Source organism: Saccoglossus kowalevskii, chromosome 22, assembly GCF_978046115.1.
Source record: "Saccoglossus kowalevskii chromosome 22, keSacKowa6.1, whole genome shotgun sequence".
Taxonomy (NCBI): domain Eukaryota; kingdom Metazoa; phylum Hemichordata; class Enteropneusta; family Harrimaniidae; genus Saccoglossus; species Saccoglossus kowalevskii.
This window is the reverse complement of record NC_140662.1, coordinates 4,578,222-4,603,469: the sequence shown is the minus strand read 5'-3', so window position 1 is coordinate 4,603,469 and position 25,248 is coordinate 4,578,222. Positions and strand designations below refer to the sequence as shown.

General features: G+C 32.8%; 2 protein-coding genes across 2 annotated transcripts in view; one reads left to right on the top strand and one right to left on the bottom strand.

The window, feature by feature from the left end:
- The window catches only part of LOC100367311 (rab3 GTPase-activating protein catalytic subunit-like), a 45,255-nt gene extending 23,449 nt beyond the window's left edge, over positions 1–21,806 (bottom strand). The window contains exons 1-12 of the mRNA XM_085496084.1: positions 21,765–21,806; positions 21,603–21,655; positions 19,819–20,033; positions 18,719–18,797; positions 16,779–16,898; positions 9,084–9,249; positions 8,259–8,358; positions 7,595–7,745; positions 5,637–5,710; positions 5,445–5,534; positions 4,209–4,372; positions 3,565–3,681 (exon numbers count right to left, since the gene is read on the bottom strand). Coding sequence (XP_085352210.1) covers positions 3,565–3,681; positions 4,209–4,372; positions 5,445–5,534; positions 5,637–5,710; positions 7,595–7,745; positions 8,259–8,358; positions 9,084–9,249; positions 16,779–16,898; positions 18,719–18,797; positions 19,819–20,033; positions 21,603–21,655; positions 21,765–21,782 — 1,347 coding nt within the window. The 5' untranslated portion in view covers positions 21,783–21,806. The remainder of the gene's footprint in view (positions 1–3,564; positions 3,682–4,208; positions 4,373–5,444; positions 5,535–5,636; positions 5,711–7,594; positions 7,746–8,258; positions 8,359–9,083; positions 9,250–16,778; positions 16,899–18,718; positions 18,798–19,818; positions 20,034–21,602; positions 21,656–21,764) is intronic.
- A 210-nt stretch (positions 21,807–22,016) lies between these two features.
- Positions 22,017–25,140, top strand: LOC100367464 (pre-miRNA 5'-monophosphate methyltransferase-like). Its single transcript, XM_002734626.3, has 2 exons — positions 22,017–22,205; positions 24,346–25,140. Exons 1-2 carry the CDS (start codon positions 22,017–22,019, stop codon positions 24,919–24,921), a joined length of 765 nt encoding a protein of 254 aa, XP_002734672.1. The 3' UTR covers positions 24,922–25,140.
- The last annotated feature ends 108 nt before the right edge of the window (positions 25,141–25,248 follow it).

Here is a 25,248-nt window from a genome sequence, read left to right as displayed (position 1 = left end):
ACTTACAAAGTAAAAGTATGAATAAGTATACTTACAAAGTAAAAGTAGGTATAAGTATACTTACAAAGTGAAAGTATGAATAAGTATACTTACAAAGTAAAAGTAGGTATAAGTATACTTACAAAGTAAAAGTAGGTATAAGTATACTTACAAAGTAAAAGTATGAATAAGTATACTTACAAAGTAAAAGTAGGTATAAGTATACTTACAAAGTGAAAGTATGAATAAGTATACTTACAAAGTAAAAGTAGGTATAAGTATACTTACAAAGTAAAAGTAGGTATAAGTATACTTACAAAGTAAAAGTATGAATAAGTATACTTACAAAGTAAAAGTAGGTATAAGTATACTTACAAAGTAAAAGTATGAATAAGTATACTTACAAAGTAAAAGTATGAATAAGTACCCTTACAAAGTAAAAGTAGGTATAAGTATACTTACAAAGTAAAAGTAGGTATAAGTATACTTACAAAGTAAAAGTATGAATAAGTATACTTACAAAGTAAAAGTATGAATAAGTATACTTACAAAGTAAAAGTATGAATAAGTATACTTACAAAGTAAAAGTATGAATAAGTATACTTACAAAGTAAAAGTATGAATAAGTATACTTACAAAGTAAAAGTATGAATAAGTATACTTACAAAGTAAAAGTATGAATAAGTATACTTACAAAGTAAAAGTAGGTATAAGTATACTTACAAAGTAAAAGTATGAATAAGTATACTTACAAAGTAAAAGTATGAATAAGTATACTTACAAAGTAAAAGTATGAATAAGTATACTTACAAAGTAAAAGTATGAATAAGTATACTTACAAAGTAAAAGTATGAATAAGTACCCTTACAAAGTAAAAGTAGGTATAAGTATACTTACAAAGTAAAAGTATGAATAAGTATACTTACAAAGTAAAAGTAGGTATAAGTATACTTACAAAGTAAAAGTATGAATAAGTATACTTACAACGTAAAAGTAGGTATAAGTATACTTACAAAGTAAAGTAGGTATAAGTATACTTACAAAGTAAAAGTATGAATAAGTATACTTACAAAGTAAAAGTAGGTATAAGTACACTTACAAAGTAAAAGTATGAATAAGTATACTTACAAAGTAAAAGTAGGTATAAGTATACTTACAAAGTAAATGTAGGTATAAGTATACTTACAAAGTAAAAGTAGGTATAAGTATACTTACAAAGTAAAAGTAGGTATAAGTATACTTACAAAGTAAAAGTAGGTATAAGTATACTTACAAAGTAAAAGTAGGTATAAGTATACTTACAAAGTAAAAGTATGAATAAGTATACTTACAAAGTAAAAGTAGGTATAAGTATACTTACAAAGTAAAAGTATGAATAAGTATACTTACAAAGTAAAAGTATGAATAAGTATACTTACAAAGTAAAAGTATGAATAAGTACCCTTACAAAGTAAAAGTAGGTATAAGTATACTTACAAAGTAAAAGTATGAATAAGTATACTTACAAAGTAAAAGTATGAATAAGTATACTTACAAAGTAAAAGTATGAATAAGTATACTTACAAAGTAAAAGTATGAATAAGTATACTTACAAAGTAAAAGTATGAATAAGTACCCTTACAAAGTAAAAGTAGGTATAAGTATACTTACAAAGTAAAAGTAGGTATAAGTATACTTACAAAGTAAAAGTATGAATAAGTATACTTACAAAGTAAAAGTATGAATAAGTATACTTACAAAGTAAAAGTATGAATAAGTATACTTACAAAGTAAAAGTATGAATAAGTATACTTACAAAGTAAAAGTATGAATAAGTATACTTACAAAGTAAAAGTATGAATAAGTATACTTACAAAGTAAAAGTATGAATAAGTATACTTACAAAGTAAAAGTAGGTATAAGTATACTTACAAAGTAAAAGTATGAATAAGTATACTTACAAAGTAAAAGTATGAATAAGTATACTTACAAAGTAAAAGTATGAATAAGTATACTTACAAAGTAAAAGTATGAATAAGTATACTTACAAAGTAAAAGTATGAATAAGTACCCTTACAAAGTAAAAGTAGGTATAAGTATACTTACAAAGTAAAAGTATGAATAAGTATACTTACAAAGTAAAAGTAGGTATAAGTATACTTACAAAGTAAAAGTATGAATAAGTATACTTACAACGTAAAAGTAGGTATAAGTATACTTACAAAGTAAAGTAGGTATAAGTATACTTACAAAGTAAAAGTATGAATAAGTATACTTACAAAGTAAAAGTAGGTATAAGTACACTTACAAAGTAAAAGTATGAATAAGTATACTTACAAAGTAAAAGTAGGTATAAGTATACTTACAAAGTAAATGTAGGTATAAGTATACTTACAAAGTAAAATTAGGTATAAGTATACTTACAAAGTAAAAGTAGGTATAAGTATACTTACAAAGTAAAAGTAGGTATAAGTATACTTACAAAGTAAAAGTAGGTATAAGTATACTTACAAAGTAAAAGTATGAATAAGTATACTTACAAAGTAAAAGTATGAATAAGTATACTTACAAAGTAAAAGTAGGTATAAGTATACTTACAAAGTAAAAGTATGAATAAGTATACTTACAAAGTAAAAGTAGGTATAAGTATACTTACAAAGTGAAAGTATGAATAAGTATACTTACAAAGTAAAAGTAGGTATAAGTATACTTACAAAGTAAAAGTAGGTATAATTATACTTACAAAGTAAAAGTATGAATAAGTATACTTACAAAGTAAAAGTATGAATAAGTATACTTACAAAGTAAATGTAGGTATAAGTATACTTACAAAGTAAATGTAGGTATAAGTATACTTACAAAGTAAAAGTATGAATAAGTACACTTACAAAGTAAAAGTATGAATAAGTATACTTACAAAGTAAATGTAGGTATAAGTATACTTACAAAGTAAAAGTAGGTATAAGTATACTTACAAAGTAAATGTAGGTATAAGTATACTTACAAAGTAAAAGTAGGTATAAGTATACTTACAAAGTAAAAGTATGAATAAGTATACTTACAAAGTAAATGTAGGTATAAGTATACTTACAAAGTAAATGTAGGTATAAGTATACTTACAAAGTAAAAGTAGGTATAAGTATACTTACAAAGTAAAAGTATGAATAAGTATACTTACAAAGTAAATGTAGGTATAAGTATACTTACAAAGTAAAAGTAGGTATAAGTATACTTACAAAGTAAAAGTATGAATAAGTATACTTACAAAGTAAAAGTATGAATAAGTATACTTACAAAGTAAAAGTATGAATAAGTATACTTACAAAGTAAAAGTAGGTATAAGTATACTTACAAAGTAAAAGTAGGTATAAGTATACTTACAAAGTAAAAGTAGGTATAAGTATACTTACAAAGTAAAAGTAGGTATAAGTATACTTACAAAGTAAAAGTATGAATAAGTATACTTAAAAGTAAATGTAGGTATAAGTATACTTACAAAGTAAATGTAGGTATAAGTATACTTACAAAGTAAAAGTAGGTATAAGTATACTTACAAAGTAAAAGTAGGTATAAGTATACTTACAAAGTAAAATAATATATACTTACTGACAATAGCGGAGATCCTTGGTTCTCATCATTAGAGTCTCTTCTGTTCTCCTCGTTATCAGAGTTTTTCTCTCCAGTGTCACTGCATGCTATCAAACCAGCATCAGGAAAAAGAAACTGAGTAGAGATAAACAAGTATGGTTATATGGTGTACACTTTAGAAACACTTTCAATCAGAGTTTGTTATACATGCATGTACATATTTTAAACTGAAATAACAGTGTATAGATTGCAAAGATGTTGTGTACAGTAAACAGCCCACGACACACATTCCATGCACAAACCGGTAAATTTGATATTAAATATTAATATAAATTATGAAAAATAGTGTGGGTTGTCACTTGGTAGATGTAAGTTAAATGGAGGTCATCACAACATTGATTAGAAACAATCACACAAACATCCCTGCTATCCCAGCATGCATCAGTATACTGTAAAGGGGTTAATTATTCACTGGGTTTTAATTTTGCTTATTTCGCTGATTGGAAAATGTGCTAAATTAAAAGCCAGTGAATATGTCAAATTGAGCATAGAACACATTATCTATAAAATGATAAAACCGTGAATTTAAAATGCACTGAATATGCCTGAAATGGTAAATCAGCGAAATTTAAACCCAGTGAAAATAAGTCATTTTACAGTACCTGTAATATCTCATTGAGTATGTCTCCAGGTATGGGTTCCTCTTCCATTTGTTTCTTGTGATGCATTCTGGTTCTAGCTCTCGTCACGACTGATGACAGTGTTGGTATATGCATAGGCACAGGCTCTGTTAGTCTCTGCAAGGCTTGGCTAATATCCGCAGTATCTGTACAGCAGATACAACATAAAGTAATATTACTGTCAAAGAAATCAAATAGTACGACAGAACTGTTCGTGTTGTGGACCATTCACCACCTGTAGCTGAGCATCAAATGTGTGTAGCAATAGCCAAACTGTCATTTACTGAACCATATTCATTACTATAAGCAAATATAATATATCATTTTACATCTGTCACTGTAACTTCATAAGTTACAGCATGCCGTAATTTTGGGCTATTTTACAGGGGATATTTATCCTACCATATTGGAAAATGCAAATTCGGAAAATGCAAATTCCAAATATGGAATGATTATGCATGTAAGCGTCCTCTAATAATAAAAACAAACATGGCTGCCACCAGGGTTTGACCGGACTCCACACAATACATGTACTTTAAGGTACATGTATCCTTGTAATAAACTTGTATTATTATATGTGCTTGCATATGGCTTACCTAAACATTTTAGAAGATAATAGTAATGGGCAATAAGGGTGGATATTTATACAGAAATACATGTACTTGAAGTTTGGTGATGAAACTAACATGTTTAGCCTACCAGTCCTATAAATCAACTTTTAAATTAGTAGTCATGATTAGTTAATATTTCAAAATAACTAATTTTCTGTATAAAATGAAATTCTAATTTCACAGACTCAACAGTTGATTAACCACAGAATGATAGCACTTTAATCACATGGCCTGCTGTCCCCATTTTTCTTCATGTTCATTTTTGCTTTCTGTGGATGTCCTGTGCTGGGACATTGGCTGAGATTGGAACCACACATTGATTGAGGAGGAGCTCATTTTGATGTCACTGTATCTTTGTGGATGTGAAATTGCAGCAATATTTTAATCTGTAAAACCATTTATTTTCACTATTTTAATGTTTTGAGCATATTCACTGTGTTTTAATTTCATGAATTTGTCAAGGAAACAATGAGTTTTATTTTTAATTTAACATGTTCACATAGATTTAATTTAGAGAAATTTACCTATTAGCGAAAATAGCGAAATTAAATCCCAGTGAATAATTAATGCATTAATGCAGTATACCCAATTCAGTGCTAGTGATTACCTGAATCATCTTGATAAAAACTTCTTCCAAGTAACTGTTCAACAGATTCAGATCGTTTGCATAGTTTACCAAAGTCACCTAAATATTCACCTATAATAAAAAGTATAAATTTCCATATTTAATAACTTCATCAGCAGAAAGTCATTTGATTCAGGAAGCACAATTTATGATTTTTACATGCTGGTACAGTACCTAATAAACATTGTGGTTTTTCCATCATTCTTATTCTTACAGACCACTGGGGAGCTTGGATTGGATCCAGATCTCTGCAAAATATTTGACAGAATGGTAATATTATCGTAACATGATCTACATACAAATGGAAATCACTATTTTGACGCAAGAATTTCCTGAATTTTGTTCAGTTGTTCCCTTTGGCTATTTGAAAATCAAAAAAAAAACAATTGCAGAAACACTGAATTGTAAACCTCAGTTGCCAACAATGCTGCTTAGATCAGATGCATATCATACAAATAATTAATTAATTAACAAGCCATGCATGGCACAGTCCCGTTAGTTATCAAATTTAAGATATATAGTTTTGTTTATAGTAATATAGCTGGAGTATAAACATGTCAGGAATATGATTATGATGATTGTTTAACATTTAAATGATTGTATCTGATCATCAAACGAGTATTGAGAGATATTGCTCTGGAACAGCATTAATTAAAACAAAATCAGCCATTTTGAATACATGTATAATGAATATATAAATTTGAACATAGTCAGTCAAAGCATGTCAGAGATGTGGCTCTAGAAGCCCATTCATTAAAACAAAATGGTCACTAGTCAGCCATTCTGAATATGATCTAAAAAATAAAATAACGTGCATCAGGAATCTGTAATGTCTAATGTATGTATCAAGTTTGAACAAAATCCATCCAAAAATGCCAGAAATGCTTGATATTTGATGATTTTTTAGCACAAAAATGGCCACCATTCGGCCATTTTTAATAGGACCGTCAAACCAATATCTCTGTATATCTATGACATGATGTATAATGATATTTAAAATTTGAACATAATCAGTCACAGCAAGTCAGAGATATGGCACTAGAACCACATTCATTAAAACAAAATGGCCACCAGTCGGCTATTTTGATTCTTATCTGAAAAACAAAATGATGTGCATCAAGGTCCTATGATGTCCAACGTATATACCAAGTTTGAACAAAATCCATCTGTAAACAGCAGAGAAATGCTTGATTTTGATGATTTTTAGAACAAAAATGGCCGCCATTCGGCCATCTTGAATCAGATCAAGAAACAAATTGACGTGCATATGTATAATATGATGTATAATGTATGTGTGAAGTTTGATTGTGATTGGTTCAGGCATTTCTAAGATACAGGTCCGACTGCACGCATGCAAGCATGCACACACGCATGCACAGAGGTCAAAACATAAGTCCCCGTTTTCGAACTGCGTCGGAACGGGGAGTAATTAATGATTTGTAAATGGCAAACAGGTCACAAAAAAGTGAAATTAGCAATAGTTAGGTGCTAGTTCCTTGACTGGAGTGTACTCTACAGGTGATATAAAGACATTCTATTTAACACTCGTAGGAATCTAGAATTTCTACAGAAACATGAGCTTTATTTTGTGTTAGTTATTAACTATTTTAAGATTTTATTATGAATAACATGAGTATTTAAATCACTAAACAGTATTTCACTAACATGACTACTTTTATATGCAAAAAATATCAATTTTCATGTACAAATATTACAAACTACACTACCGGTAGTGTAAAAGCTTGGTGAAAGGAATTTGGCTGGTACCAAGTACAGTGTATCACATTACAGGGTTCAGTGTGTCCTGTGATGACACAACACTTCTGTTGTATTTATTAAAACAATATTAAATTCTAACAGAATTAAAAATAAAATTAAAGGCCCCCAGAATCCCTTGACACTATGAGAGAAATCATGAAGTCATTGACTGCATGGAAAAAAGTGGGGTACCCCTCTTTTTAATTATTTGATGAAACCTTTCGCTAAGAAATTATCAAGCAAATGTCGTCTTTCAAATTGTTACCATTTTTGCTACTTAGCCGCATTTATCATTAAAGGAAAATTACAGTATGAAATATTTTTGAGCAGTTTGATTCAGACAGGAAAGACAATTACTGATGTGATATACTTACGAGTACACGTCATTATCAACAATCATATCTTCAGACAAAGATGGCCATGTTGTCGCTAAATGAAGCTCACTGACAGGATCTTCCACAGCACCGAATGGCAATTTACCAAAACCAGAATTACCAACTTCACTCCCCGAAGGAGCATCAAAATCTATTGATAAACAAAACATTTTATTGAGTAGTTTGAAAATACAAAGACAGAGAACAAAATCTTGATGATAGCAACAACTTTGACTGGTTTAAATTGGCACATTTACCAAAGCTACATGTATTTAAGAATGTTTAAAGTGTACTTCGTGATAAGTTGCATCACAATCTGCAAGAAAGTATATTTAAACAAATTTTTTTTCTGAGGTTGTGTGGTTCAAGTACTGGCCTGTAGCAAGGCAATAACTATCATAAATGCATCGCCACTAGAAGCACACACATGTGTAAGCAAAAATCACATTGGCTGTATCCTGAATCATTAAAATATTACCTATTTTGACCTTAATTTATGTTAGTGTATGAGCTACTAATAGAACAAATGTGATTGATACAAAGAAAAAAAAATTACAGTACTGTGTAAGAATATAGAAACCTATTAATTGCACACAAAAAACATAATAAGTCATGGCCAAATTGTAGAATCTGAAATATGATAGATACAATGATGCGTAGGTACCTGGAGGCAGTTGAGGCCATGAGTAATTTGTCCAATCTTGTAGTATGTATGTGAATCGCACAGCTACACTCACTGGAGGTGGTGAAGACACTGGAGTTGACTATGAAAATAAAACAGCATGAAACTATGAAAGTCCATAACGACAGAAGACATGTACTCAAAGTTTACATAACGATTACTCGCCTTGTTTATCCAAAGATTGTGGTAGTGTGGCCATAGTTAGTCATAACCATAACTTGCAGCAACTTCACACTATCATATATATATTCAGTTAGACACTGAGCTAAAGCACTCGGATAATTCAAATTTAGAGAGTGGTAGTCGTTGTACCACGCATGCTTGAGATGGGACATATATGATGTGGTTATCACCCGATAACACTTATTTGTTAAGCTGGTTGATACGAGAGACTTCAGGGGCTTGTATTATCTCAAAACTAAAGACAATTGAATAATACAGCTGAGGATACAACCATATGACCAATTCAGCGTGCCAAAAAAACTACACATGAATTATATGCTAATTTATGCTAATCACATTAATGAACATACATTCACAGTTATGGTCACTGACAGTTTTTGATATTATCAGCAGAGATAATACCCCTGATATTTTTTCAAATAAACTTTCAACTCATAGTATTACATGTACAAGTTAGTTTCATTGCAACATTCAATGATTAGTTTGGACTAGTGAAAACCAACAGTCATATTGCACCAATGTATGAGAAAAACAGTAGACACTGTTTAAAAGGAACATACGATTAATTCATTATTATTATTTAATATAAACTTGCTAATATACCCAATAAGATTCTTTACTCACTATTTTTGATTTGAAAACACCTAATAATCCTGCTAGGTGATTAAACTGGTGGGGTATTTTCTTGAGATGCACCATATCAAAGCTTGTCCTCATTCCGGGTCCCTCACATTGACCAACGTACATGCGTCTCCATTTTTGCTGTACTTGAACAAACACTGGTATCTGACTGCAAATATAACATAGTTAAACTATTGAAGCCTTACTCCTTAAAGCAAGTTGAGATGAATTCAAATATTATGATACTGAGCATGTTATTGCACATATATGCAATGCATTGTGGGCGATAACCACTCATTGTATATAATGGAAAGATTCTGATTGGTAACCCCATATTCAGATTCTGATTGGTGACCCCATATTCTGATTGGTGACCCCATATTCTGATTGGTGACCCCATATTCTGATTGGTGACCCCATATTCAAATTCTGATTGGTAACCCCATATTCAGATTTTGATTGGTAACCCCACATTCAGATTGGAAGCACCATATTCAGATTCTGTTTGGTAGCCTCATATTCAGATTCTGACTGGTAACTCCATATTCAGATTCTGATTAGTAGCCTCATATTCAGATTCTGACTGGTAACTCCATATTCAGATTCTGATTGGTAGCCTCATATTCAGATTCTGATTGGTAACCCCATATTCAGATTGGAAACACCATATTCAGATTCTGATTGGCAACCCCATATTCTGATTGGCAACCCCATATTCAGATTCTGATTGGTAACCCCATATTCTGATTGGTAACCCCATATTCAGATTCTGATTGGTAACCCCATATTCAGATTGGAAACACCATATTCAGATTCTGTTTGGTAACCCCATATTCTGATTGGTAACCCCATATTCAGATTCTGAATGGTAACCCCATATTCTGATTGGTAACCCCATATTCAGATTCTGATTGGTAACCCCATATTCAGATTGGAAACACCATATTCAGATTCTGATTGGTAACCTCATATTCTGATTGGTAACCCCATATTCAGATTCTGATTAGTAGCCTCATATTCAGATTCTGACTGGTAACTCCATATTCAGATTCTGATTGGTAGCCTCATATTCAGATTCTGATTGGTAACCCCATATTCAGATTGAAAACACCATATTCAGATTCTGATTGGTAACCCCATATTCTGATTGGTAACCCCATATTCAGATTCTGATTGGTAACCCCATATTCTGATTGGTAACCCCATATTCAGATTCTGATTGGCAACCCCATATTCAGATTGGAAACACCATATTCAGATTCTGTTTGGTAACCCCATATTCTGATTGGTAACCCAATATTCAGATTCTGAATGGTAACCCCATATTCTGATTGGTAACCCCATATTCAGATTCTGATTGGTAACCCCATATTCAGATTGGAAACACCATATTCAGATTCTGATTGGTAACCCCATATTCAGATTCTGATTGGTAACACCATATTCAGATTGGAAACACCATATTCAGATTCTGATTGGTGACCCCATATTCTGATTGGTAACCCCATATTCAGATTCTGATTGGTAACCCCATATTCAGATTGGAAACACCATATTCAGATTCTGTTTGGTAACCCCATATTCTGATTGGTAACCCCATATTCAGATTGGAAACACCATATTCAGATTCTGATTGGTAACCCCATATTCGGATTGGTAACCCCATATTCAGATTCTGATTGGTAACCCCATATTCTGATTGGTAACCCCATATTCAGATTATGATTGGTAACCCCATATTCAGATTGGAAACACCATATTTAGATTCTGTTTGGTAACCCCATATTCAGATTGCTAACACCATATTTAGATTCTGTTTGGTAACCCCATATTCAATTGGTAACACCATATTCAGATTCTGATTGGTAACCCCATATTCTGATTGGTAGCACCATATTTAGATTCTGTTTGGTAACCCCATATTCAGATTGGTAACACCATATTCAGATTCTGATTGGTAATCCTATATTCTGATTGGTAGCACCATATTTAGATTCTGTTTGGTAACACCATATTCAAATTCTGATTGGTAACCCTATATTCTGATTGGTAGCACCATATTTAGATTCTGTTTGGTAACACCATATTCAGATTCTGATTGGTAACCCCATATTCTGATTGGTAGCACCATATTTAGATTCTGTTTGGTAACACCATATTCAGATTCTGATTGGTAACTCCATATTCAGATTGGTAACACCATATTTAGATTCTGTTTGGTAACCCCATATTCAGATTGGTAACACCATATTCAGATTCTGATTGGTAACCCCATATTCTGATTGGTAGCACCATATTTAGATTCTGTTTGGTAACACCATATTCAGATTCTGATTGGTAACCCCATATTCTGATTGGTAACCCCATATTTAGATTCTGTTTGGTAATACCATATTCAGATTCTGATTGGTAACCCCATATTCTGATTGGTAGCACCATATTTAGATTCTGTTTGGTAACACCATATTCAGATTCTGATTGGTAACCCCATATTCTGATTGGTAACCCCATATTTAGATTCTGTTTGGTAACACCATATTCAGATTCTGATTGGTAACCCCATATTCAGATTGGTAACACCATATTTAGATTCTGTTTGGTAACCCCATATTCAGATTGGTAACACCATATTCAGATTCTGATTGGTAACCCCATATTCTGATTGGTAGCACCATATTTAGATTCTGATTGGTAACACCATATTCAGATTCTGATTGGTAACCCCATATTCTGATTGGTAGCACCATATTTAGATTCTGTTTGGTAACACCATATTCAGATTCTGATTGGTAGCACCATATTTAGATTCTGTTTGGTAACACCATATTCAGATTCTGTTTGGTAACCCCATATTCTGATTGGTAGCACCATATTTAGATTCTGTTTGGTAACACCATATTCAGATTGGTAACACCATATTCAGATTCTGATTGGTAACCCCATATTCTGATTGGTAGCACCATATTTAGATTCTGTTTGGTAACACCATATTCAGATTCTGATTGGTAGCACCATATTTAGATTCTGTTTGGTAGCCCCATATTCAGATTCAGTTTGGTAACCCCATATTCAGATTCTGATTGGTAACCCCCCATATTCATATTCTGATTGGTAGCACCATATTTAGATTCTGTTTGGTAACACCATATTCAGATTGGTAACACCATATTCAGATTCTGATTGGTAACCCCATATTCTGATTGGTAGCACCATATTTAGATTCTGATTGGTAACCCCATATTCTGATTGGTAGCACCATATTTAGATTCTGTTTGGTAACACCATATTCAGATTCAGTTTGGTAACCCCATATTCAGATTCTGATTGGTAACCCCCATATTCAGATTCTGTTTGGTAACCCCATATTCTGATTGGTAGCACCATATTTAGATTCTGTTTGGTAACACCATATTCAGATTGGTAACACCATATTCAGATTCTGATTGGTAACCCCATATTCTGATTGGTAGCACCATATTTAGATTCTGTTTGGTAACACCATATTCAGATTCTGATTGGTAACCCCCCATATTCAGATTCTGATTGGTAACACCATATTCAGATTCTGATTGGTAACACCATATTCAGATTCTGATTGGTAACCCCATATTCTGATTGGTAGCACCATATTTAGATTCTGTTTGGTAGCACCATATTCAGATTCTGATTGGTAACCCCATATTCAGATTCTGATTGGTAGCACCATATTTAGATTCTGTTTGGTAACACCATATTCAGATTCTGATTGGTAACCCCATATTCTGATTGATAGCACCATATTTAGATTCTGTTTGGTAACACCATATTCAGATTCAGTTTGGTAACCCCATATTCAGATTCTGATTGGTAACCCCCATATTCAGATTCTGATTGGTAACCACATATTCTGATTGGTAGCACCATATTTAGATTCTGTTTGGTAACACCATATTCAGATTCTGATTGGTAGCACCATATTTAGATTCTGTTTGGTAACACCATATTCAGATTCTGTTTGGTAACCCCATATTCTGATTGGTAGCACCATATTTAGATTCTGTTTGGTAACACCATATTCAGATTGGTAACACCATATTCAGATTCTGATTGGTAACCCCATATTCTGATTGGTAGCACCATATTTAGATTCTGTTTGGTAACACCATATTCAGATTGGTAACACCATATTCAGATTCTGATTGGTAGCCCCCCATATTCAGATTCTGATTGGTAACCCCATATTCAGATTCTGATTGGTAACCCCATATTCTGATTGGTAGCACCATATTTAGATTCTGTTTGGTAACACCATATTCAGATTCTGATTGGTAGCACCATATTTAGATTCTGTTTGGTAACACCATATTCAGATTCTGATTGGTAACCCCCCATATTCAGATTCTGATTGGTAACCCCATATTCAGATTCTGATTGGTAGCACCATATTTAGATTCTGTTTGGTAACACCATATTCAGATTCTGATTGGTAACCCCATATTCTGATTGGTAGCACCATATTTAGATTCTGTTTGGTAACACCATATTCAGATTCAGTTTGGTAACCCCATATTCAGATTCTGATTGGTAACCCCCATATTCAGATTCTGATTGGTAACCCCATATTCTGATTGGTAGCACCATATTTAGATTCTGTTTGGTAACACCATATTCAGATTCTGATTGGTAGCACCATATTTAGATTCTGTTTGGTAACACCATATTCAGATTCTGTTTGGTAACCCCATATTCTGATTGGTAGCACCATATTTAGATTCTGTTTGGTAACACCATATTCAGATTGGTAACACCATATTCAGATTCTGATTGGTAACCCCATATTCTGATTGGTAGCACCATATTTAGATTCTGTTTGGTAACACCATATTCAGATTCTGATTGGTAGCACCATATTTAGATTCTGTTTGGTAACACCATATTCAGATTCTGATTGGTAACCCCCCATATTCAGATTCTGTTTGGTAACACCATATTCAGATTGGTAGCACCATATTTAGATTCTGTTTGGTAACCCCATATTCTGATTGGTAACCCCATATTCAGATTCTGATTGGTAACCCCATATTCTGATTGGTAGCACCATATTTAGATTCTGTTTGGTAACACCATATTCAGATTCTGATTGGTAGCACCATATTTAGATTCTGTTTGGTAACACCATATTCAGATTCTGATTGGTAACCCCCCATATTCAGATTCTGATTGGTAACCCCATATTCAGATTCTGATTGGTAGCACCATATTTAGATTCTGTTTGGTAACACCATATTCAGATTCTGATTGGTAACCCCATATTCTGATTGGTAGCACCATATTTAGATTCTGTTTGGTAACACCATATTCAGATTCAGTTTGGTAACCCCATATTCAGATTCTGATTGGTAACCCCCATATTCAGATTCTGATTGGTAACCCCATATTCTGATTGGTAGCACCATATTTAGATTCTGTTTGGTAACACCATATTCAGATTCTGATTGGTAGCACCATATTTAGATTCTGTTTGGTAACACCATATTCAGATTCTGTTTGGTAACCCCATATTCTGATTGGTAGCACCATATTTAGATTCTGTTTGGTAACACCATATTCAGATTGGTAACACCATATTCAGATTCTGATTGGTAACCCCATATTCTGATTGGTAGCACCATATTTAGATTCTGTTTGGTAACACCATATTCAGATTCTGATTGGTAGCACCATATTTAGATTCTGTTTGGTAACACCATATTCAGATTCTGATTGGTAACCCCCCATATTCAGATTCTGTTTGGTAACACCATATTCAGATTGGTAGCACCATATTTAGATTCTGTTTGGTAACCCCATATTCTGATTGGTAACCCCATATTCAGATTCTGATTGGTAGCACCATATTCAGATTCTGATTGGTAGCCCCATATTCAGATTCAGTTTGGTAACCCCATATTCAGATTCTGATTGGTAACCCCCCATATTCAGATTCTGTTTGGTAACACCATATTCAGATTGGTAGCACCATATTTAGATTCTGTTTGGTAACACCATATTCAGATTCTGATTGGTAACCCCATATTCTGATTGGTAACCCCATATTTAGATTCTGTTTGGTAACACCATATTCAGATTCTGATTGGTAACCCCATATTCAGATTGGTAACACCATATTTAGATTCTGTTTGGTAACCCCATATTCAGATTGGTAACACCATATTCAGATTCTGATTGGTAACCCCATATTCTGATTGGTAGCACCATATTTAGATTCTGTTTGGTAACACCATATTCAGATTCTGATTGGTAACCCCATATTCTGATTGGTAACCCCATATTTAGATTCTGTTTGGTAACACCATATTCAGATTCTGATTGGTAACCCCATATTCAGATTGGTAACACCATATTTAGATTCTGTTTGGTAACCCCATATTCAGATTGGTAACACCATATTCAGATTCTGATTGGTAACCCCATATTCTGATTGGTAGCACCATATTTAGATTCTGATTGGTAACACCATATTCAGATTCTGATTGGTAACCCCATATTCTGATTGGTAGCACCATATTTAGATTCTGTTTGGTAACACCATATTCAGATTCTGATTGGTAGCACCATATTTAGATTCTGTTTGGTAACACCATATTCAGATTCTGTTTGGTAACCCCATATTCTGATTGGTAGCACCATATTTAGATTCTGTTTGGTAACACCATATTCAGATTGGTAACACCATATTCAGATTCTGATTGGTAACCCCATATTCTGATTGGTAGCACCATATTTAGATTCTGTTTGGTAACACCATATTCAGATTCTGATTGGTAGCACCATATTTAGATTCAGATTGGTAGCACCATATTCAGATTCAGTTTGGTAACCCCATATTCAGATTCTGATTGGTAACCCCCCTATTCAGATTGGTAGCACCATATTCAGATTCTGTTTGGTAGCCCCATATTCAGATTCTGTTTGGTAGCCCCATATTCAGATTCTGTTTGGTAGGCCCATATTCAGATTCTGTTTGGTAGCCCCATATTCAGATTTTGTTTGGTAGCCCCATATTCAGATTCTGATTGGTAACCCCATATTCTGATTGGTAGCACCATATTTAGATTCTGTTTGGTAACACCATATTCAGATTGGTAGCACCATATTCAGATTCTGATTGGTAACCCCCCATATTCAGATTCTGTTTGGTAACCCCATATTCTGATTGGTAGCACCATATTTAGATTCTGTTTGGTAACACCATATTCAGATTGGTAGCACCATATTCAGATTCAGTTTGGTAACCCCATATTCAGATTCTGATTGGTAACCCCCCTATTCAGATTGGTAGCACCATATTCAGATTCTGTTTGGTAGCCCCATATTCAGATTCTGTTTGGTAGCCCCATATTCAGATTCTGTTTGGTAGCCCCATATTCAGATTCTGTTTGGTAGCCCCATATTCAGATTCTGTTTGGTAGCCCCATATTCAGATTCTGATTGGTAACCCCCCTATTCAGATTGGTAACACCATATTCAGATTTTGTTTGGTAGCCTCATATTCAGATTCTTATTAGTATGACATTTTGTGACATCATTTCTTATAAAAATTATGATTGCTTGTTTTTTATTTACTCAATCTGAGACTGAATCTGAATCTGATAAAAACTTCACCTTCGTTCCATGCCATATTTCTTCAGACTGAAGTGACATTGACATGATACATACCAGGATGTGTTGCTTATCGCTATGGAAACCGAACTCTGTAATATTCGTATTCTACTCTCACTGATGACAGCATCACTATGAGCAGCAGGTGAAAGAACAAGAAAATGACGAAGTCCAAACCTGAAGTTCAAGAGAAAATAATTGTTTATAATAAAATTACCTAAAACCCACAGCATAGGTGGTTTTAATATACTTATATATATAATTTTGAATGAATTATTTTACTAGCTAAATTATGTTTAGCACACTGAAGGCCACACAAATATATTACTATTAATAAGCTATTTGTGTTTAAACTTTCCTTAGTGTGTGAAACCTATAGAATTTCAGGGTGGAATTGAAAAGTGGAACATCAGTGAATGGTTGAGAATAGAATATAATAAAGTTATATTATGACATAATATATCATATCTACCAAATATAAATTATAACCCCATCATATATCATAAAAGATATATAAATATCATAAATCACTTGTCAGAAAAGAAATCTTGTATGATATCACATCATAAATCGTATTCCATAAATCATGCATATGAATCATTTATCATACAAAAATAAAACATATCATATATCACATCTAATTATTTTAATAAGATTGGCAAAAATTTGAAAAATCACACACCATATTTTACAGTTTAAAGGCCACACAAAAACCCACTAATTAACATGACAAAATTGAAAAAAAAAATAAGATACCATACAAATGGAATAAAGTAAACATTACTGAAAATGAAATGAAAAACCACTGGTGATAACTCCCACTAGATTTTAAAACACAGATATACTAAATCTACGCCTACATTGCCTCTACCTAGATGCTTAGACTTTCTATTTTAATCTTGCGCAAAATTGATGGTACACACCACTGCAGTAACATAAACAACTGGTATTATTTTGAACACAAATTATGGTTTTGATATTTTTTGAATGCACGGTATATACATTAATATAATAGTTCAAAAACACTTGTTTACTTTGAGTTCTTGAAAAAGTATTGATAATTAAATCTGAAGATTCACACATATATTTTATATGATATTGTGTCATACATAAGCCAAGAAAAAAAATGTAAAACGTTTCTGGTCAATTTTTTGTTTTCAAAAATCAATGAATACACATTTTTTTTTTACTGCTATGAGAATGTCCTTTTAGTTTGATTTTTCTTAAAAATAGATTCCTTTTCATTGTTTTTTCAAAACAGAACATACACTGCAACACATGCACATGAAAACATGTCATTTTTTTCCTGGACCTTATAAGTACTGGTAGTATGGAGTATTTCTAAACTGTGAAGTGTACCCTATGTTAAATAAATGGAATCCCAGTCAAGTTTAACAGCACATTTGGTACATACACAGGCTTGTAGAGGAGAAGTGCTTAATATTTGAATATAATTGTCAACATTCATTGCTTTTCACAAAAAAAAAACCTGCATAGATTTTGTTTTCATATTTCTCTAAAATTTCGATCAAAATCTATAGCTGAATAGAAATTATGCCAAACTGAAATTTTTGAAAAATGCATGAATAAAAGGAAAATGTTTCTTCAAATATTATAGGAAATGTAACTGTAAGAGTAGTATAATACTAATGTAAAATCTATATTAGAAACCAAGGCTTTTATTAAAATGCTACAATGCAGTATAGGGAATGTGGCTTCTATTAGAGCATCTACACGAATGAGAAATGGTGAATTTTCAGCTCTCAATTGTTCAGAACGTATGAACGCAATTTCTATTAAATATTTTCTAATACAGATTTAACAGTACTTCTGTTTTTGCTTTCAGTAGTGGTCGCACTAATATGTAAATGACAGAGGAGCGTCTATGGTCAAAATAAGTTATTTTTAATTATCCAGTATATAATAAACATGTTTGGCATTTAAGCTTCTAATTAGAGCAAATATGGTATATGCATAAGACATAAAAACATTCTCACCATCTACACAGACAATGTGCTCTTGGTGGGAAGTCATTTTCCATCATCATCAAATCTTCAACAGCTTCTGGAAGAATATCTACAGAGAGTAGGGAGAATAATAACTTAGGAGTTAAATAACTTCCACATTATATTGCGAGACCATTCAATCTGTCCTAGGAAAATTACGAATTTTATTTCTACAGCATTAACAAGTACATTTAAATAAATTGTTACAATATTAGAAGAACAGATGTTTACGTAAATGACTTTTAATAAAGTACAATTAATTGGCTTTTAATATACTTAAGTAACTTAAAAATAAATATTTTCGGCTGACATGTACATATGTTGGAGATGTGCTTTTAATAAAGCAAATATGGTACATGAAAAATGATGTTATTTTTTTTTTCTGCTTCTGTTCTAAATATTTTTAACAGCGTCTCTTGATAGATTCCAATTAAAAAGACATTCAATTGACACAGGTTTTATAAGTCAGCGCAATTACTGACTTATATTTTCTCTGGATTTAATGTCTATCGTCAAATTGAAATTAATTTGATGAACGTCCATCATAGTACACATGCGAATAATCCATTAGGAGTGTTTTACAATTTTAATTAGACAAACATTAAAGTAAAAGTAATTGCTTATGGTATGGATTAATTTAACCTCAATGATTTTTTAGATATCAATTGTCAAATTCAAGTTCATTCACATACAACACTAATTTAACTAATACAAATAGTTTATTGAATTTCTGAATACAAATTTTTTTGCTAGAGCAGTCTTTCCATCATAATAGCATTATGGTGCAGCATAGTCAAACACAAGGTCCTAGAAAAACCTAGACCATAGTTCCCCCGAAGTCGTATCTATTAGTCAATTCACTTTTTGCAATTTTAACCGCATGTAAAATATGATCTCAAAGCTACGAAATATGGTCTGGTGAAACAACTACTACTTTACTAGTGATTGTTAAATAATCAGAAAACCCTAACCTAGATAGATAACATCGTTAGGAACGTTCTTAACAATTTTTCAACTTTAATACCACACCTAGAATTTGATTTAGATTCTAATGTAAATTATTCAAACCAGTGTGCACAGTCCTCGCATACCTTCAGACTCTTCATCGTCCAACGTCAGATCCTTCTCATTGTACTCTTGTTTAAGTTTATACTCAGTGATAGTAAATGTAAAATTGGCATAGCGAACATTTGCACTTTTCTCCTTCCAAGAACCTATTGTATATTCTCCTTTTTTCACGGGTGGGTTTCTCTTTAATGTCGGTAATTTCCAGTCGTGCATGACTTCCTCTAATCTGGCAATGAATCTAGAATATGAACAGTAGTACATCAACAATTTGTATGTGTTTTTATTATGCTTGATTTCAGACAAAATATCCTAGTAAAAAAAAAGCAGAAGACCAAAAAATAAATGAGTAAAGAAGTCATTAAGGCAATGTACAATGGCACCAACTAGTTGTACAATATTCTGGTCTATTGCTGAAAAGGAGATCTCTGTTTTATATTACTTGTTAATTTATATGCAGTATTCTGATCCACAAGACAGAGACATGACAATCAGTTTATTGTTGATTAGACTAAATCATTGAAAAACACAGAACTATTAAACAAAACTGATTAATCAGTCAACTTGAATATAAGATTATTAAATTAGTGAGATAAATAGAAAATTCTGAAACCTCAGTGAATTTCTTTTTGAATAAAACAAAACAAAAGACAAAATACGCAAAATCCCTGTGATTGTTCTTAACTGATATTAAAGTAGAATTTATTATGTAGACAATACTATTAATAGAAACAACATAGTCATAGGACATAATTAGAAACAAGTAACATGTGCACAAATGAGAATAATGCATACTTTAATACTTTTTATTTATCTAGCATTTTCATGAATAATGAACATAATCAGGGCTGGAATTCATTTATTTTGGAAGACACTGATTGGGATAAAATAGTTCCAACCATGGATAGCCAATACTGCATTGCTTTTCTAACAAAATTATTTAGACACTTCACAAACAGGGATAATAAAAATAAAAAAAAAACAATGAATATTTCAGATGCATGCAGCAAATAGGTATTTTATGTAAAATGCACTTTAAATTGGGAAATATCTTTTCCTGATGTTTAATTTATTTTTCTGTTTTTTCTGCTTTTACAGTACAGTATACAAACTGACGTAGTTATTATAATTGTTTGCTGTTACTATGCAACCTAAGCTATGTGGGTGATTTCCTCCTCGCTACATAGTAACAACATAAATGCTTTAGTGTGCCTTGATGTATTTCAAAAAGGAAAGCGCAGTGGGACTTGTGGGTAAAATACAAGTGATTAATTGATTTACTTAACTATGCGTTAACTTTGTATATCAAATCTTAGTTTATGGGCATCAACATTTGTTTTTCTGAGATGACCATGATTTGGAAAAGAATATAATAATTAAATTGTTTAGTTATTCTTTATACAATACCCAAATGTTCGCTGGGCCAGAACACTATATGATGATGAACCATAAAACAGGATACCAGTATGTAACTGGATTTGCACCGTATAATAACAAAAACAAAACATCAACAAATTTGAGCGGTTCTATTTATTCTTTTTTTATTTGAGTTTCTTTTAAACTTGATAGTCAAATTTATAATACCTTTAAAATTATAACATTTTTTTTTTTATATTCATACATGTAATTTCTAATTAATAATTTAAACTATAGTGTACTAAATTGTTAATGTTTTTGAAACATTTTGTTTTCTCATACTACTATTCCGGTTTAGCATTAAAAGCACCTGCGTCGCCTTAATTTACATAAAAATACAATATTTATCAAATTTATGACATATTATATGTTGCTCTATGATTTGATATCGTACCTTTCCCAGTCAGAAGCAGTCGTGAAATCGGTGATCTCGAACACTTCGGACTCCTGAAAGTGAGAACAAATTAAATGTGATTAAAAACTGTTTCATTTCAGTATTTTTATATAAACATTGACGACTGGTATTGACAAATGCCGTAATAATGGTTTTACTGACCTGCCCGTCGTCCGCCATGTTTAGGTGATGTAAACAAGTGTGTTTGTTGTGTTTCTATTCTCCACGATTTATCCAAAGTATTTCCTCGATTTTGCTATATTGGAAAGGTCAAGTTCACAAAAGTTATACATCATTTATTTTGTGAATATTGTATTAATGACGTGAACTACGGTGTACTTATGTTCCAACTATGTTTGAGAAAACAAAATTTATCTTTGAGTACAGGCGCTACAAACTATCAAACATTTCAAAATGGCGGCGCCCATTGACAAGAAACCTTTCCACCCCGGCGCAGCACCTTTCGGGAATTTTATCAATTATTACTCATTCAATCCCCCGGAAAATAGAATCAAGTTATTGCCCAATAACTTCCTGCAAAAAATTTCCATCAACATGCATGATAGTCGGCTTGTGGCATTGGATATCGGGTGCAATTGTGGGGTAAGTCTGTCAACTTTGAAATGAGAATGTCTTGTTTTCAGGTCTCTTTTGCTGCGTCGGCGTCTATAATGTCGTTCCCAATAAAACAATCCCGTGAGAAAACATTGAATTGAGTTGCAAGGACCCAAATGAAATTTCTCTAGAAAGCGCTCTCTGTGACTATTTATGTTGAGAAATTACGTACAGTGTTAAATGTGCGTGTCCACTATTTCGTGAAGGTTTCTAGACAACTGGACCCCAAGACAACTGGACCCCAGACAACTGGACCCCAGACAACTGGACCCCGAGACAACTGGACCCCAGTCAACTGGACCCCCCATACGTGACGGAACGAGTTGTCTACATCTGTGTCGTTTATCATGATTTTGATAAATAAATGGATCTGATTTAACACATCTCGGTAACCCTAAACCGATCTGAGCGAGTTGTACCACTGATCGCCATTACGTGCGAATAGCTACTTCATTGGAAATGTACTCCATTGTTCATTACCGTTCACATGCGTCGCCATGTTTGGGCGATACCACCCTCTTCTTTGTAAGGGGGGGGGGGTAATCATTGTTAGCTTGATCGTTAATAATCGTTATCTGTTTTCTTTTTTCAGAATAGTTGGAAGAATGGAGTTTGTTTTAATGTTGCTGCAATATAATTAAACACTTTTCCCCATTGTGTACGCGTTGTTTACCTCATTAGTTGTTCTGCAGTTAGTTTGTTTTGGTACGGTATATCTCTTTTTGGAGGATGTGGTGGCCCTGAAAAGGGCCGTTTGGTTTGGTTGACACCTACAGAATTGGCTAATACCTACAGACCTGGACCATTGATTTTACTACATGCGCGTAGTAATTTTGATGTAGATATTTCTCTCTGCTCATACTTCTCCCATAGATTAAATAATTTACCCTGGATCCGCTTGTACTGTTTTCGCTGATATCTTCTCAGTTTTCCTTCCTTCACCAATCTCACTTGAATCGAAACCAATCTTGCTTCTCTATATATAAACGGGATAAGCGCGTACAACTGCAGATGTGAACGTCCAGCCTTTGCATTAATACGCCTGTGCCAGCCCTCAACGTCGTTATTAGTACGTACACTCTTGTTGTATACACTCCATGTTGATGGGGGCCATACGCTGCTGTCTAACCATGTTGATCTGATATAGTCTAATAAATCTTGAAGTCCCGGGGTCGCGTGGAACGGTAATGAATCGATCTTTTTACAGATCTAGACAACCTCGTCCCGTCAGTGCCGTCACTGGTTAACCCCGTCACGTATACGGGGGTCCAGTTGACTGGGGTCCAGTTGTCTCGGGGTCCAGTTGTCTGGGGTCCAGTTGTCTTGGGGTCCAGTTGTCCAGTTACCTTCGTGAACATGGGTTGGTTTGAAGTGGTTTGATTTTTTGCTTGAGAAGAGAATCCCATGTATTGACTCTGTAATCAATACATCATATTTATCTCAAACAAAAGTATATATGTCACTTGGAAGTGATATATTCTAGACTTGTACACTGTCTGTTGTATATTTCTTAGTGTTTTTTTTTTCAATAAATTATAATCATGGGACTGTACAAATGGTGAAAGCCAGGATTTCTAGATCATCTTTTTTTTTTTTTCCAAAGCCGCAACCAATCAGAGCCCGATCGGATCGTCTTGACACCAAAGCCAGGTTCATTTTTATTTTGTCCTAACCCAGCTTTCGCCATTTTTGTACTCCCATATTCTATTTTATTGAGAAACACCAAAAAATAAATAAGAGACTGTATGCAAGTTTGGGTACAATATCCACAAAGTATGTGAATGAAACTGTATTGATCAACCTCAAACCAATTGTTTAATATACTGCAAGATTAAATATATTCACCAGGTTTTAATTTTGCTTATTTTGCTGACTGGAAAATGTGCTAGATTGAAACTCAGTGAATATGTAAAATTTAGCATAGAACACATTATCTAAACGATAAAACTGTGAATTTGAAAAGGTAAATCAGCGAAATTTAAACAGAGTGAAAATTAGTCATTTTATAGTATCCTGCTGTCTTGATTTTCATGAATGAAACCATGTGTACATTACGACTTTTCATTCATAATCAACCAACTCCCCACGCAAAGATTTTTTCAAATCTTGTAAATCTTATGTTTTTCAGGATTTGACAGTTGAATTCTACAATCATTTGAAAAGAGATGAGAAATGTACATCATCTCAGAATGCAGTTAACGATCTGCAGATCCTTGGGTGTGATATGGATGACACACTCATTCAAAGAGCCAACGAGTCAAACCCATACCCACAGAATATCACGTTTATAAATTTAGATGTTACAGATGAAGTCGCATCAAATGCAGCATTTAGACAGTATTTGAACAAACACAACAGAACAAGATTTGATATTATATCATGTTTTTCAGTGACTATGTGGATCCATTTACATGGCGGAGACACTGGTTTGGAAGAGTTCCTTTTGACTATTTCTAAATTAACTGACTTTCTAATCATAGAACCGCAACCCTGGAAATGTTACAAGTCAGCCGTGAAGAGAGTGAAGAAATTGAAACTTGGGAATGATTATTTTCCACATTTTGAGTCGCTAAAAATAAGAGATGATGTTGTAGACAACATTGATGCGTATTTGGAAAGAAAATGTGAGATGCAACGTCTTCATTGTTTTGGACAAACAGACTGGAACAGGAAACTCCTATTTTATGAAAAAAGAAACAAGTAATATCTTTCCACAAAGTTTTCATAAAAACAAAGTAATTCATACAGTTTACCACCAGAGAGCAAAATTTATAAATTTGCTTCAGCAAGTGTTAGTAATAACCAAAGACATTTTCTAATGTCTTTGTAATAACAAACTCTTTTTATGGGAAAAGAAACATACTTTGAACAAGTGGTTATCATTCATCTAACTGAAAATAAACATCTCAGTATAGGAACAGAATATTGTGGGGGAGATTCATTTGATTTATTGATTTTATTATTCATAACCATGTTTTCTTCGTATTTATTTTTTTGCATGTAATGCTATGAGAAACTAGCACACCCAGTT